Source organism: Bufo gargarizans, chromosome 7, assembly GCF_014858855.1.
Source record: "Bufo gargarizans isolate SCDJY-AF-19 chromosome 7, ASM1485885v1, whole genome shotgun sequence".
Lineage (NCBI taxonomy): Eukaryota > Metazoa > Chordata > Amphibia > Anura > Bufonidae > Bufo > Bufo gargarizans.
Window position 1 is genome coordinate 20,361,809 of NC_058086.1, and position 16,941 is coordinate 20,378,749.

General features: G+C 42.6%; 1 protein-coding gene across 2 annotated transcripts in view; it reads left to right on the forward strand.

Moving 5' to 3' along the window:
* The window catches only part of LOC122943571 (inter-alpha-trypsin inhibitor heavy chain H3-like), an 82,222-nt gene that overhangs the window by 63,681 nt on the left and 1,600 nt on the right, over positions 1–16,941 (forward strand). For both annotated transcript variants that reach the window (XM_044301414.1, XM_044301415.1), the window contains 3 exons: positions 2,271–2,475; positions 12,424–12,596; positions 13,194–13,305. In XM_044301414.1, the coding sequence (XP_044157349.1) occupies positions 2,271–2,475; positions 12,424–12,596; positions 13,194–13,305 (490 nt within the window). The remainder of the gene's footprint in view (positions 1–2,270; positions 2,476–12,423; positions 12,597–13,193; positions 13,306–16,941) is intronic.

Genomic DNA, 16,941 nt, shown 5'->3' on the forward strand with positions numbered 1-16,941 from the left:
GGCACCCCCATACACAGATCGGTAGGTTCGCCTGACATTAATCTAACTTGTATGGGCACCTTTAGATAATATTCCTAGTGTCCTTCAATCCGTAACATAAGTCTCTGTTTTATCGCTTTGGTTTATCTTAGTGATGTATTATGCCATCTACAATGTCATGGTGTAAAGTTTCTTAAATGTTGGGCTCTTCTCTCAGTCAATCATTTGTAAACCTGACTGATGAAGGGGCTTCAGTGCTCCAGAAGCAAATATAATTTTCTGGTTAGCCCATAAAGGTATACTTATACTTTTATCTTTAACACATAAAGTGCTCAGTGAACTTCCTTTCAGCACTGTAAGAGTTAATCCTTTCATTCATTCACTGTTCAGCTGTTGACTAAGGTGCTGAGCAGCCTCCCTATTTAGCTGGGCTGTGGTTTCACCTCCTCACCTGAGCTTAGAGGTTTTCTAGTCTCTAGTAACCAGCAAAGGTGTGATCTCTTGTCTGGCTACACGTGTTGTCACGGTAGGGGCGGATAAGTGCAGCCCTGATATCTAATATACTAATACCACTATTGTCCTTTGGACTATAATCACACCTCTTAATCCTGCACCTTTATACTGCTTTAAAACTTTATTAATATACGACTAATACTATGTTACTAAAAGGTACGTGATTTTAAATTTTCCAGCAGACGGCTCAGCTATCACTACTTTGTTTATACTACAATATTCCTGCTATTTCTTCATAGGTAGGATTAGTACATTGTTCCCCTACTGGCTACGCGCTGCCAGTTTGCGTATAGGGGCAATGTATCTTTCACTTGCTTGTTTATTTAGTATTGTTGAAGCCTCGCTGAGTCGTAGCTGTATTAAAACATATGAGCAACGCTGCCCCCTAATCCTAGCTATGAAGAAATAGCAGGAATATTGTAGTATATACAAAGTAGTGATAGCTGAGCCATCTGCTGGAAATTTTAAATCGCTTACCTTTTAGTAACATAGTATTACTCTTATATTAATAAAAGTTAAGTCTTAAAGCAGTATAAAGGTGCAGGATTAAGAGGTGTGATTATAGTCCAAAGGACAATAGTGGTATTAGTATAGTAAGTATAAAACACTGCATCCTCCACCATAGGGGACAATAAGAGAGTTGTTCATAAGCCCTAATATCCACCCGCACCTCCTACCTACTCGCATGGTCCGTCCTAACTTATGGCGTACAACTTGGCAACGGTCCCTTTCTTAGATAAGTGCAGGGGCCTAAAGACAAATACAAATACCATAGACAAAGCAAGGGTCAAGTCAGGAGGACGCGTAAATACCAAAAGGAGCTAGCAAGGTCGAGGTCACAAACAAAGCCGAGGTCAGAAGCCAAACGGTCACGTCAAGTACAAAAGGAGGTAGCGATGTCGAGGTCACAAACAGAGCCGAGGTCAAAGCACACACGAGATACACAATCCAAGAGAACGCTGGTGAGGGTAACAAAAGACCAATCACAGGCAACCTGTGGCAAGCAGGCTGCCTGTTTAATAGCCCTGACTGGTGAGTCACATGACGTGGCCAGCATCACGTGACTCACGTGACTCACGTTACACAGCCCAACACAGCTGAGCGCTGATTCATCATAATTGGTGCTCAGCTCCCCTGCTGCTCGTAGTCTAGGGGAACGCCGGCCGCTCTGAGGAGGTGTGCGCGGCCGGGTCCTCCCCGCCCCCTGGTCCCCATGGAGACACTCCTGCACACAGACGGGATGCCGGCGGCGCTGCAAGGAGGATGCGTGTCACCGGCTCCCCATTACACGTGTACTGTACTATTGTCGTTTTTACTCCTTGCCTTCTGCCCCGACCTTGGAATTGCTATTTGGAATACGCACATACTCAGCCTGCCCCGATCTTGGACTGTGTTCAGACTACGCCTTTTCCTGATTCCTTGGTGCAGCCCATGGGTCAGCTGTCAACTAAACCAGGACTACTCTAGGAGGTAGCAGCCTGGTTGCTTCCCTACGGTGAAGTCCAGATCCCTGTATAGTGGTTAAAGGGTGAATACCAGGGAACTGCAAGGACAACGCCATTAGGTTTAGACCAAAGTCAAACTGGCAAGTTGGCGCACTGGGTCCACACCCACTGTCTGTTACACTCTGTAAGTGAATAAAACATAATTACCAAACTTTCACTATTGATCTACATTAAAATTCACTAGTACTGTAGATGAATATTTTTCAGTTTTAGGAGAAAAATGCTTACATCATTCCTTCAGCTTAACACCAGTTTTGCTGCATTCTGCCTAAGGTATTTCAGTAAATGGAGAACTTATTGGAAAAGAGAAAGCAGGCAACAATACGAGATCAAATCAAACCTATTTTGGAAGACTTGGGATTATAAATAGAGAAAAGAAGATAAGAATTGAGGTGACCACTGACAAAATCACAGTCTTGAACCATAAAAACAAGAAAACGCTTGCATGGCAGAAAAAAGGCTCTATAAGCAAGGAAGGGTAAGAAACTTTTTAATATCATTATTTATTTCAAGGCGCTATTAATTCCAGGGTGCTGTACAGAAATGGCTTTACATGGACCATATAAAATTAAAACAAGTACAATAAACATGAATAAACTGTTTGACGGGCAGGTACAGCGGGAGAGAGGACGCTACATGCGATGGCTTAAAATTAGAGATTATCATCTTCTAAAGATTCTATTGGAGACCAAGTTGGCCGAATCAACTGTTCAATTAAATATGTGTCCAAATTAGTTAATTAACAGAATCCAAAGTGCTCTGATTGCTTTGAAAAGCTCTGTCTCTCCGTCTCTCTCTCATTGTAGGTTGTAGGCTTTTTCTTAGGTGTGTTTTACAGTTACTTCTTAAAGTTTGGATGTTGGGGGAGAGTCTGGGGTAGTGCATTCCAGGGTATGGATGATGCACGTGAGAAGTCGTGAAGAAGATTGTGTGAGGAGCAGACAAGAGGAGAGCAAAGGAAGGATCAGAGATTACATGTGTGGAGAGTAGGTCTGAAATGTAAAGAGTGGACAGTTTGTTGACTGCTCAAAGTGTAGAAACATCTCAAAGATTATCCAAAGAAATGAGAGGTGTCCAGGTCTAAATGTGTCCTAGCAGAGGGTCTGAATACTTATGTCCATGCAAAATTTTAGTTTTTTCCTTTTTAATAAATTAACAAAAATTTCTAAAATTCTGTTTTCACTTTCTCATTATGTGGTATTGAGTGCAGATTGATGGGAAAATTATTGTTATATTAGCACAAGGCAGCAACATAACAAAATGTGAAAAAAATAATAAAAGGGTCTGAAGATTTTTTGTGTGCACTATATTTGCATTGTACAGTGGTTACTACAGGATAAACCATAGGATTACATACTGGCCATTTACATTTAAAGGGATTCTGTCACCTCCCCTCAGCCAAAAAACGATTTAAAAGCAGCCATGCAGCACAGCTTACCTGGATTAAGCTGTGCTCTTTTATCTTGAAATCCGTCCAGCAGTTAGTGCAAAAAACGACTTTGATCGATATGTAAATGTGTCCTGAAGGTGCCCAGAGGGGCGTTTTTTTCTTCTTAGTGAGCCCAGTACCGCCCCTCTTTCAGTGCCCAGCCCGCCTTCCTTGTACTTTCTAACCGCCGCCCCCAGCCTGCCACAGCCTCTCCTGCCTCTCCTCCCCCTCCCTCACGCCGAACGAAGTCTCGCACAGGCGCAGTACCCACTGAGGGCTGCGCCTGTGCGATCATCAGGAGACTGAGGGCGGCAGCTTCATCTTCGTCACTGGGCATGCGCCGAGCCCAGTGACGTCCGATGTTAGCTCTTTCCCTCAGTCAGCCTGGTAGGAAGCGCAGAGGATTGCCGATCGGCTGCTGCACCCTGCGCTTTCTCCAGTCTGCCTGCCACAGTGAAGACGGCCAGCGATTTCTTTCCCCACCCTCCCTTCAGGAAAGAAATAAGTATTTGTTGGGGCAAATTAGGTATTATTATATTAAGTAAAGGCAGGCAGACTGGAGAAAGCGCAGGGTGCAGCAGCCGATCGGCAATCCTCTGCGCTTCCTACCAGGCTGACTGAGGGAAAGAGCTAATATCGGACGTCACTGGGCTCGGCGCATGCCCAGTGACGAAGATGAAGCTGCCGCCCTCAGTCTCCTGATGATCGCACAGGCGCAGCCCTCAGTGGGTACTGCGCCTGTGCGAGACTTCGTTCGGCGTGAGGGAGGGGGAGGAGAGGCAGGAGAGGCTGTGGCAGGCTGGGGGCGGCGGTTAGAAAGTACAAGGAAGGCGGGCTGGGCACTGAAAGAGGGGCGGTACTGGGCTCACTAAGAAGAAAAAAACGCCCCTCTGGGCACCTTCAGGACATATTTACATATCGATCAAAGTCGTTTTTTGCACTAACTGCTGGACGGATTGCAAGATAAAAGAGCACAGCTTAATCCAGGTAAGCTGTGCTGCATGGCTGCTTTTAAATTGTTTTTTGGCTGAGGGGAGGTGACAGAATCCCTTTAATATAATGTACTGTCCGCGTCTGCCAATGCAGAAACTGATGTTACTTAGGGCGAGTTCACATCACCATTATTTTTCCGTTCTTCTGATCCATCAAAAAAAGTATCCTGTAAAAAAAAAAAAAAAAAATGCATACTGTGCATTTGTTATGCACATTTGGCATCCGTTTGAGCCATTTTTCTTTGAATGCAGAATGGAAAAATAACGGTGATGTGAACTTTCCCTACGGCCTCATGCACACGGCCGTTCCGTGCTTTGGGGACCGCAACGTCTGTGCGGCGGCCAGGACGAATTGAGACCCATTCAACTTAAATGGGTCCGTGATCGGTCCGCACTGCAAAGAAATTTAACATGTTCTATTTTTTGCTGTGCGGAGGCACGGACAGAAACACCACGGAAGCACTCCGTAGGGCTTCTGTGAGGTTCCGTGCCTCCGTTCCGCACCGCAGCTCCGGATTGTGATGCGGGGAGCACACGACCGGTGCCCGCATATTGCGGACCCGCTGTTTGCGGGCCGCAATACGGCAATGGCCGGGCCATGGCTGGGTGCATGAGGCCTAACATAAAAGTGGGAATTCCCAAGAAGGTGACTCCTCCTTTATGACTTTCCCAGGCACTAATAGACTATATAAAATTTGAGATTTTCCTAGCTGCTTGTGAAGGAAAATATAGATTTTATTAAAGACAGGAAATAAACATTATATGCTATACTTCTTTACTGGACTCCAATCAACAGCAACGTTTAAATAAAGATAAGAAAAAGAAAAAAATTTTAAGAAACATGCAGTGAGATACACTGGCAATCACAACACAGCATAGGATATATAAGCTCCTGTAATGTGCCAATCCTCCTCTTTCTTTGATGTAAACAAACAGAAATAACAAACTCACATGCCTTTCCTGAACGAAAAACTGGAAATCATCCAAAATTCAATGAGCCATGTCGAGGGAAGAGATCGACTGAAGACTCCCAGAAGAATATTAAACTAGACGAGAACAGAAACAGGGTGGGTTATACGGTGGGATAATGTCCGTCTCCTGTCTTAAATAAAATCTATATTTTCCTGCACAAACAGCTAGGAAAATCTCCAATTTTATTACAAGCAGGAGACTCCATTCTATGCATGTTTAAAGCTAATACAATACATGAGTAATAAACTTGAACTCTATATTATGCAAATAGATTAAGAACATGGAAGTATGAGGTTCAGGTCGAAAGTAGAATGTTTTAAATGTGGATTCTGACGACCAGTCGGCTGCCTTAAGAATGTCAGATAGAGAGGCACCAGCCTGCCTAACCTTTGTAGACGAGGCACCCCGAACGGAATGAGCCCCGAATACGGAGGTATCGATACCTGCTAATTGCATAGACTGCCTAATCCATCTGGCTAGAGTTGGGGATGAAACCGGAAGGTGAGGTTTACAAAACGATATTAATAATTAGGAATGAGCTGGTTGCCTAAGAGATTCAGTCTTACGTTCGTAGACCTTAAGACAATGAACAATACACAAATGTTCTTGTTGAGGAAAGGCAGGGTAAAAAACTGAGGGAAAATTGGTCTTGGTATGCCGGGAAATGGAGAAGGATACGCCTTGTGGGGAAAATTGTCTCTGGGGTATGTCTAGGGCTCTGACATCGGAGACTCTTTTGAAAGAGAGGAGGCATAGAAGAGTAGCCAATTTAAAAGAAAGGAGCTTTAATGATAGGAGATTATCTCCCTAGGAGACAAAAAGATTAAGTACCACAGTAACATCCCAGGTAGAATGATACTTGGGTAAAGGAAGTCTGCGGAATGTCATTAACTTACAGATAAGGGGGTGTTTACCTATTGACATATTCTGGAGCGGAGCGTGATAAAAAGAAATCGCTGAACGATAAACGTTAATCGTCCGATGCTGATAGGTAATTCAGGACCTGTACCATAGGTGCGTGAACGGGATCCACATTCCGTTGTAAGCACCAATCAGCCCAAAGTCTCCAGGCTGATCTGTAAGCAGACCTGGTACCCAGGGCCCAAGCATCTGAGAGGATATCCTGAGCTGAGTGGGAAAGTCCGATATCAAACTCTGCTGACCAGAGATGAGCCATGCTACTAGATGAAGTAGGTCTGACAAGATTAAGGGATGAGGATTCCCGGAAGGGTCCAGGAGAATCGAATGATGATTTGCTAATAGGCGTGAAAAGTCTATGGTCATCCCCAGAAGTTGAGGAAACAAAGACTGAGTAGGCCAGAACGGAGTTATAAAGACTATCGTCGATTTCTGGGTTCTGGTCAACAACAGTACTCTCGGAATGAGAGCAAAGGGGGGAAACGCATATAGAGTTCCCGAAGCCAAGAGGTGGAGGAGGGCATCTGTGCCTAACGACTCTGAGTCGGGATGCCAGCTGAAGAATTTGGGAAGCTGACGGTTTATTCATGATGCGAAAAGGTCTATTTGGAGGGGGCCCCACAGTGAGTCGAGGAGTTGGAAAATCATAGGATCTAGACGCCAGTCACTGTGGTCTGTTAGGCTGGGTTCAGACCTGAGCGTACTTGAATGTACGCTCTGTATGCGTGATTGTACGGGTGTTTGCAATCGCGCATACAGAGACAAGCGAACGCCCATTGTCGCGTGTTCCCGCTGAAGTCTATGTGCGGGAACGCGAGACAAGACGCCCCAAAGAAGCTCCTGTACTTCTTGCGGCGTCTGGCGTTTTACAGCGCGATCGTACGCGCTGTAAAATGCTCAGGTGAGAACCATTCCCATAGGGAATCATTGGTTCTTGCCTGTTGAGCGTTTTACAGCGCGTTCCGCTCAGGTCTGAACCCAGCCTTAGGAAGCGGGAGTTCCAATCTGCAACTGAGTTGGAAAGGCCCGGAAGATATTCCGCCTTCAGTGTAATGTCTCTGTCGAGACAAAAGTGCCAGAATTCTTTCGCTATATTGGCCAGGATTTCTAATCTGGTGCCTCCCAGACGGTTCACATACTGTACTGCAGGGTTGTTGTCCATCCGCAAGAGAATGCAACAGTGCGATCTGCCAAGAGTTCCAGGCAATTGATGTGAAGTAGCGCCTCTTCTTCTTCAGACCATTTGCCACCAGTGGATAAGGAGCCGCACCGGGCACCCCATCCGCTGCAACTGGCATCCGATTCCAGAATTAGATCTGGAACCGAATTAAAGATAGCCTTCCCGTTCCATAATTGGATGTGATCCAACCACCACAGGAGTTCCTCTTTGGCATCCGAGGAAAGGGATACTTTGTCTGAATATCCCAAACTTTCCCTGAGGTGATGGGTTTTCAAGTGTTGGAGGGCTCGCTAATGTAGAGGAGCGGGGAAAATTGCTTGAATGGAGGAGGATAGCCAACCTACTATCCGAGCTAAAGTGCGAAGTGAGATCCGCTGTCTGTTCAAGACTGACCGAATCTCTCTTCGGATGGTTTTCAGTTTCCTGGGAGGGAGACGCAGAATGGCTGACTGAGAGTTGATGAGAAAACCCAAGAATTCTACTTCCCGAGAGGGAATTAGAACAGATTTCTCGAGATTTAGAAGGAATCTCAGATTGGTCAACAAGGTCGTGGTCCACTGAATGTGGAGATGTATCAGGGACAGAGATTGGGCCATAATGAGTAAATCGTCTAAGTATATTATCAGACGAACACCTCAGAACCGCAGTAGAGATACTACTGGTTTTAATAGTTTGGTGAAACACCAAGGGGTGGAAAGACCGAAAGGCAAGCTGGTAAACTGCCATTTCTGGCTTTCCCAAACAAATTGGAGGTATGGCTGGGACAGTAGATGCATAGGTATTGTGAGATAAGTATCCTTGAGACCTATTTTTGCCAGCCAATCGTGCGGTAACAAAAGGTCTCTCAGGAGATGAATTTCCTCCATTTGGAAGTGTTGGTAAAGCACGAAACTGTTGAGGAATCTCAAATTGATAACTGGTTAGTGACCACCATCTCTCTTTTTCACTAGAAAGAGATTGCTTACAAATCCTGGGGATTCTGAGGGTATTGGAATAATAGCGCCTTTGGAATAGAGTTCCTCTATTTCTAGTTGAACTAGTGTGCGGTCTGACTCTGAGAAAGTTATTGGATGAGGTGAGTGTGTTTGTATTGGTGGAAATAGGAATTCTATTTGATATCCTGAGGCCGTATTTAAGACCCATGAGTCTGATGTAATCAGAGACCAAACATGGGAAAAATGTTTTATCCTGCCCCCTAGGGGTATTTGTGAAAAATACTGGCTGGGGACACTCACCTCCCGAGGGTCTGGTTCTCGGAAAACCTCTATGGCCTCTCGCCCTCCAGGGTTGGCCTCTACCAGAAAAAGGGTGTTGGGTTGAAGGAGTGGGATGGAGCTGGATGTCTGTCCACTCGGGGAAGGCCTCTTGGATATTGATTCACGTGGGTCGGACGGCTGGGAAACTGGCCTCTTCTCTTCCCAGCCCTCCCAAAAACACGACCCTGGAAAACTTTTTTCATGGAGGATTGTGCTTTGTCAAGCGATGAAAACAATCCTACGTATCTGTTAAATGCCTTAATAAAGAAATCCCCCAAAAAGGTAGCCATCTGATGGGGGTGTTACTGTTAGATGATACTATTTGGATAAGTTGGGGGTCCAACTTCATTAAAATACTACGTTTTCTTTCCATGCAAATGGAGGCGTTAATATTGCCAAATAAACATACCGCTCTTTGTGCCCAGCCTTTTAGAACTAGTAAATCTATAGGGATGAGCGCGAATATTCGAATAGCGAAATATTTGTACGAATATTACAACTTCGTAAATTCAAGAATATTTTGAATATACTAAGAATTTTCGTTTTATTTTCCATCTGAACCCATTAGTCATATTAGTAATTTACTTTAATATCACAAAATTAGTGCTAGTAATTTACTATGACAAATTTTGTGATAGTAAAAATGACTACTATCACTAATGGGTTGGCTTGGTAGAATTGTCGAATATAGCGCTATATTCTCTATCTTCGTCTATTCGACCAAGCCAACCCAATAGCATATAGTTGCGATGCGATTCATGCGTATATTTAATTGCCGATTTATCGCATAACATAAACTATCTTACATAAAGAGGAAAATTATAAATCAGTAACGATTCTCATTAGTAATCGTTCCTGATTTATAATTTTCCTCTTTATGTAAGATAGTTTATGTTACGCGATTCACTTGCATATTTAATTGCCGATTTATTGCATAACAAACTATCTTACATGAAGAGGAAAATTATAAATCAGTAATGAGTCATTACTGATTTATAATTTTCCTTTTCATGTAAGATAGTTTGTCATGCAATAAATCGGCAATTAAATATGTGAGTGAATCGCGTCGCATAAGGGCTGTATGCTATTGGGTTGGCTTGGTCGAATAGACGAAGATAGAGAATGTATCACTATATTCGCTATATTCGACAATTCTTCCAAGCCAACTGTAAGTAACTGTTGGCTTGGTAGAATTGTTGAATGTCGAATATAGTGAATATAGTGCTATAGTCTATTTGACCAAGCCAACCCAATAGCATACAGCCCTTATGCGACGCGATTCACTCGCATATTTAATTGCCGATTTATCGCATGACATAAACTATCTTACATGAAGAGGAAAATTATAAATCAGTAATTAGAATTATTTAGAATACAATACGTTCGGTCGCGAGCACATAATAGCGAGCGACATAGAAAAGAATTTAACGAATATCACGAAATCTCGATAACTTAGTTTTTTTGAATATTAAGAATATTCTAAAATACGAAGTTATAGCAATATAGCGAACATTCGTATAATACACATAGACCAATAGGAAAGTTGCCTTTATGCCTTATACAGTTAAAATAAAATCGCAATACGCGAATAATTAAATCGCATATTATTCGCGATAAATAGAATAATGCTGAATATTCGATTTCGACGAATATAAAACAAATATTGAATCGAATATTCGTGAAATATTGCAAAATCGAATATGGCACCTCCCGCTCATCACTATAAATCTATAGGGGCATCTGAAATTGTGGCTTCCTCTGTCAAATCTAGGATTTTTGTTAAGGGGCCTAGTAAATCCAAAAATCAATCTTGAATGGCCCTGAAGGAGCGGTTCACGCTTTTCTTGGGGTTTTTCCCCGATACTTCAAAGTTGAATCTAAGTCAGGGGTGTTTGCCACTTTTGATTGCAAAGTGGGTATAGGGCACTCTGCCCGCAATTTACTACGGGCTGACTTATCCAGGGGTTTCCTTATCCAAAAAATTTGAAATTTAGCCACCTGGGATTGGGGCACCCATTCCCCTGATCTGGGGTGTTTAATATCATTAGGATTGAAAAATGAGATTCCTGCGGCATCAGTAAATGTCTTCGTATTCCGAATTCTCCTCTTTGTCAGAGATGTAAGATATGTCTTGGGCTTGACTCGGGATGTCAAAGCCTTTAGAGCCCTCGTAGTTTTTAACTCCTCAGGGGCGGAGGGTGTGGGATGTAAACTTTTGACATCTGAATGTACGCTTTTTTCTATGAACCTGAAGTATGAACCTGATCCTCTTTAGTTTTAGCCATTTTGGCTTGTTTCTTGGGCTGAGGATTGGTAATTATAAAGCGGTGTTTGTAAGAGCGTTTGCCTGGTCTGTGAAGGCCCTGCGCGATACTAGATGCGGAATCTTCCGCTGACAAAAAAATATCCGACGGAGTGGCTGGAATCGCTTGAGGTAAATTCGGAGTGGCGGAATGAGATATGGCTTGGGCCACAGATTTATTAACAACCTCGTGTATAGATGACATAGCAGAGTTTAATGCCGCATGAACTGACTTTTGTAGGGTTTGTTCCATCAGAGACTGGATTAACTTTTTGTCCAAAAATGTAAGACCCTGAAGGTCTGAGGCTGCTTCAGCATTCCCTTCAGCCATGAGGAATATATGAACAATTGTCAAGGAATAAAATAATTTCAATAATGTAACATATGACAAAATTCTATGTCCTGTGCTTGTGGTGTGGAGAGTGAGTGATTAGCTCCCTGCACCACAGCATAGCACAGCAGCTGGTGATAATGAGATGGTAACCTATGAGGTGATTAGGAGAGGCAGAATGTAGATACAATATGCCAAACCACTGTCTATATAAAGCTAACCCTTTATAAATGCTATCAGAAAGACATATATATATATACTTTTATGATGGAAACTGTGTATAAAAACTGTAACTGTTATATGAAAGGATACTTGTGGTAAATGGAGCAAAGAGTTGAAATTTGGCGGGAAAATCTCTTCAGTGTCAAGTCTGAGGTAGTGAGGGGATTGTGTGCAGAGAGGCACAGCAGATGACCAGCGTTAGCTGTCAGTCTCACACAGCGGAGAGCAGCGTCTTCTCATGGGGGAGAAAATGCAGACTCGCCGGAGGGAGTGGATTAAGCCACCAGAGGACGGTAGCAGGGAAGTGGTAAAGTAAGATCCTAACACTAAGGGGAAGTGTAAGAGAGTTGGGTGATAACCCAAAACAAGCACCACTTTACCACAGGAAATGGTGGGGTACCATCGTAGTAGCTATATGTGGTAAATATCTATGAGGTGAATATAAAAAACGGTACACTTAGCTGGAGTCAACAGCAAAGAAAGAGGAGGATTGGCACATTACAGGAGCTTATATATCATATGCTGTGTTCTGATTGGCTGCCAGTGTATCTCACTGCATGTTTCCTGACATTTTTTTATTTTCTTATCTTTATTTAAACTTTGCTGTTGATTGGAGTCCAGTAAAGAAGTATAGCATATAATGGAGTCTCCTGCTTGTAATACAATTAGGATTACAGTACAGTATTTTAAGGAGACATCCTCTTTATTGAACAAATTGGGGTATATAAAACACAGTATTAAAATACAACATGCTCTGTATTCTTGGACTGTATCAATGTTTAGTTTCAAAGTCTAGAAAGGGTCTCATGTATGAAATCTTTCAGGTTTAATCTGGTAATCAACAAGAAAGCAAATCTGACGTTATCATTTGGTGAAGGAGCAACATTTTTCATTATTTTGCATGAAGTTTGGAAAAATCATCCTGTTCCTATGAATTTCCTAGGCTTTTACACTGTAGATGACCATACATTTTCTAAAGAAGTACATGGACTTTTGGGTAAGCATTCTCAGTATATTGTGTTTTGAAATTTATTTTCAGAATAGGTCATCAATATCAGATCAGTGAGGGTCCGGCACCCCCACCGATCAGCTGGGTGAAGAGAATGCATCAGCATTGCCTTCTCTTCATGGTTTCCTTTATCTCCGTCAAATCTGCAGAGGTGAGCAGGTGTAATTACATCTAAGCCGTCTATGGGACGGCTCACTCCTATACAAGTGTATAGGAACGAGTCGTTCCATAGAAATTAATGGGACGGCTTAGGTGTACAGTAATTACACCTTCTCCCTGTTGTAGATGCGACGGACAGCAAGTAAACAATGAAGAGAAGGCGGCACTGGCACGGCGCGCACCTTCTCTTCAAACAGCTGATCGGCAGGGGGGCCAGGTGTCGAACCCCCGCCAATCTAATATTGACGACCTATGCTGAGGATAGATCATCAATAAAAATAACTTGGACAAACCCCTTTAATATTTCAATATTTTATGGTCTACCATTATGTCATCATTAAGCTATATTTATAATCTGTGTTTTATTACAGATTTCATAATTTATCATATTTCATTGCAGCTTTATTGCATATTTTGTTTTTAAAGGACAATTTTTTCATGGTATTGATTATGAAATATCCAACCTTCAAGAAAATGAAAAGACAGGCAAACAAGTTGCAACAATGAACGTGAAGAATAAGCAGCTGACCGTGACAAGGTAGTAAATGAGTTTCAGTATGTCTTCTGACTCAATATCAAAGCTGCAAGTGTGAGGTTCCTGAAATAGTAAAGCTATGGTTGTTTGTATTGACCAGTACTTACTCATTAAAATCTATCAGACCGCTCAGCTCATGTATGAAAAATCCAGATGAGGTATATTTCCAGTCTTATTAGGACAATGTATTTGTTTAACCCCTTAATCACAACCTCTGTAGATGTATGGGCGCCATAGCCTCCTGATTTCTGCTGTTTTTAATAGCAGACACCCGGAACGGACATTTAACCTCTCAGATGCCAAGGTCAATTGTGGTGAAACCCCAGAAGTGTTGCAATCCCAGGGCTTGAATGGCTTCATCGTGCTGAGATCAAGGGATCCGTTCAGTTGAAGGAAGGGTCTGAGGCCTGCCACAAATATATATACAGTGCAGACCAAAAGTTTGGACACACCTTCTCAAAGAGTTTTCTTTATTTTCATGACTATGAAAATTGTAGATTCACACTGAAGGCATCAAAACTATGAATTAACACATGTGGAATTATATACATAACAAAAAAGTGTGAAACAACTGAAAATATGTCATATTCTAGGTTCTTCAAAGTAGCCACCTTTTGCTTTGATTACTGCTTTGCACACTCTTGGCATTCTCTTGATGAGCTTCAAGAGGTAGTCACCTGAAATGGTTTTCACTTCACAGGTGTGCCCTGCCAGGTTTAATAAGTGGGATTTCTTGCCTTATAAATGGGGTTGGGACCATCAGTTGCCTTGTGGAGAAGTCAGGTGGATACACAGCTGATAGTCCTACTGAATAGACTGTTAGAATTTGTATTATGGCAAGAAAAAAGCAGCTAAGTAAAGAAAAACGAGTGGCCATCATTACTTTAAGAAATGAAGGTCAGTCAGTCCGAAAAATTGGGATAACTTTGGAAGTGTCCCCAAGTGCAGTCACAAAAACCATCAAGCGCTACAAAGAAACTGGCTCACATGCGGACCACCCCAGGAAAGGAAGACCAAGAGTCACCTCTGCTGCGGAGGATAAGTTCATCCGAGTCACCAGCCTCAGAAATCGCAGGTTAACAGCAGCTCAGATTAGAGACCAGGTCAATGCCACACAGAGTTCTAGCAGCAGACACATCTCTAGAACAACTGTTAAGAGGAGACTGTGTGAACCAGGCCTTCGTGGTAGAATATCTGCTAGGAAACCACTGCTAAGGACAGACAACAAGCAGAAGAGACTTGTTTGGGCTAAAGAACACAAGGAATGGACATTAGACCAGTGAAAATCTGTGCTTTGGTCTGATGAGTCCAAATTTGAGATCTTTGGTTCCAACCACTGTGTCTTTGTGCGACGCAGAAAAGGTGAACGGAGGGACTCTACATGCCTGGTTCCCACCGTGAAGCATGGAGGAGGAGGTGTGATGGTGTGGGGGTGCTTTGCTGGTGACACTGTTGGGGTTTTATTCAAAATTGAAGGCATACTGAACCAGCATGGCTACCACAGCATCTTGCAGCAGCATGCTATTCCATCCGGTTTGCGTTTAGTTGGACCATCATTTATTTTTCAACAGGACAATGACCCCCAAACACACCTCCAGGCTGTGTAAGGGCTATTTGACCATGAAGGAGAGTGATGGGGTGCTGCGCCAGATGACCTGGCCTTCACAGTCACCGGACCTGAACCCAATCGAGATGGTTTGGGGTGAGCTCAACCGCAGAGTGAAGGCAAAAGGGTCAACAAGTGCTAAGCATCTCTGGGAACTCCTTCAAGACTGTTGGAAGACCATTTCAGGTGACTACCTCTTGAAGCTCATCAAGAGAATGCCAAGAGTGTGCAAAGCAGTAATCAAAGCAAAAGGTGGCTACTTTGAAGAACCTAGGATATGACATATTTTCAGTTGTTTCACACTTTTTTGGTATGTATATAATTCCACATGTGTTAATTCATAGTTTTGATGCCTTCAATGTGAATCTACAATTTTCATAGTCATGAAAATAAAGAAAACTCTTTGAATGAAAAGGTGCGTCCAAACTTTTGGTCTGTACTGTATATAATATATATATATATATATATATATATATATATATATATATAAATATTCAAATCACCCCCTCTTCTTCATATTAAAAATAAACAAAATAAAGATCATAGAAATTGCTGCATCCCAAAATGTCCAAACTACTAAAATATAAGCGTATTTGTCCAGTATGGTGAATGTCGTAACAGAGAAAAAAATTGCTGTCACTTCACCTCTAAAAAAATGTTATAAAAAGTTAGCAAAAATTCATATACACTCAAAAATAGTACCTTATATTAATGTATTTTTTTTTTAAATAAATGGTGATTTTATTTCAGTGGTTACCTCGGGTGCCGGAATTTTCCTCTCTATTAGTGTCACGGTCCCCCAGGTGACTGATGTCAGGAAATCAAGGAGATTGGCTGAGCGTGGAGGAATCTAACAGCCTCCTTGAATTCTCTTGATTTAGTGTTGATAGGGTTAATGACCACTTCCCTTTTCTCAGCTGTTGCTCAGTGGTCATCACTTCTACCCTTTATAGTCTCACCCCACCCTTCTGACTATGCGGTAGATAGCTTCATTTGGGTTTGGCTGAGCTGGTGTGAGATCCTCTCTGGTGTTCCTGTTCTTCCATCTCTACAGAAGTTAAGTGTCGCGTTTCTATGTATTTGTTATATTCCCTGTTGTTGTATCTGGGCCTAAGACAGAGACTTCCATATGTCCATCTGGGGAGGAATGGGTTGTCTCTGGTCCTATACTTATTACAGGGCCTTATAGGGAAATCAGGGCCTAGGTATACTGCTTATGAATATTCCTACCTTCAAGGTCTATTCATATTGATAGGTAATCAGGGCCTGGATTAGGGTTGTCTAGGAGTTGACCTGTTTCTTTCCTAGTTTCCAGGCCCAGTTACTGTTCTCCTTCCCTCCTGTGCTCAGTGTGGAGTTCCTCCCCCCACACTAATCGTGACAATTAGGCCTCCTGCAGACGAATGTGGCTATGCTGCAGGCCGCAAATTGCACGAACACCGACCGTGGGGCAGCGGATTGCGGACCCGTTCACTGGAATGGGTCCGCGATCCGCCCGTTCCACAAAAACATAGGACATGTTCTATATGTTTGCTGATCAGAAGTACGGGACAAAACCCCATGGAAGCACTCCGTAGTGCTTCCGTAGGGTTCCATTCAGTGATTCCCTTCCGCATCTCTGGATTTGCGAACCCATTGAAGTGAATAGGTCTGCATCCATGATGCGGAATGCCCACGGAACAGCGCCTGTGTATTGCATATTCGTGTGCAGTAGGCCTTAATCAATAAAAAACAACAGATTATCCTGCAAAAATTAGCCCTCATACAGCTCCGTAGATGTAAATAAATAAATGTTATGGGCGTCAGAATATGGTAAAGCAAAGAAAAAAACAAAACATTTTTTTCAAAGTTTTTATTAAGTATTAACACAAGAAAAACTATATAAATGTAGTATCGCTATAATCATACTGATCCGTAGTATGAAGGTAACAACTCCGTTTTACCGTGTAAAAACAAAACCCATAAAATTATGGCAGGATTGCATTTTTTTTCCAATTCCATCCCATTTGGAATTTTCTTCCAGCTTCTACTAC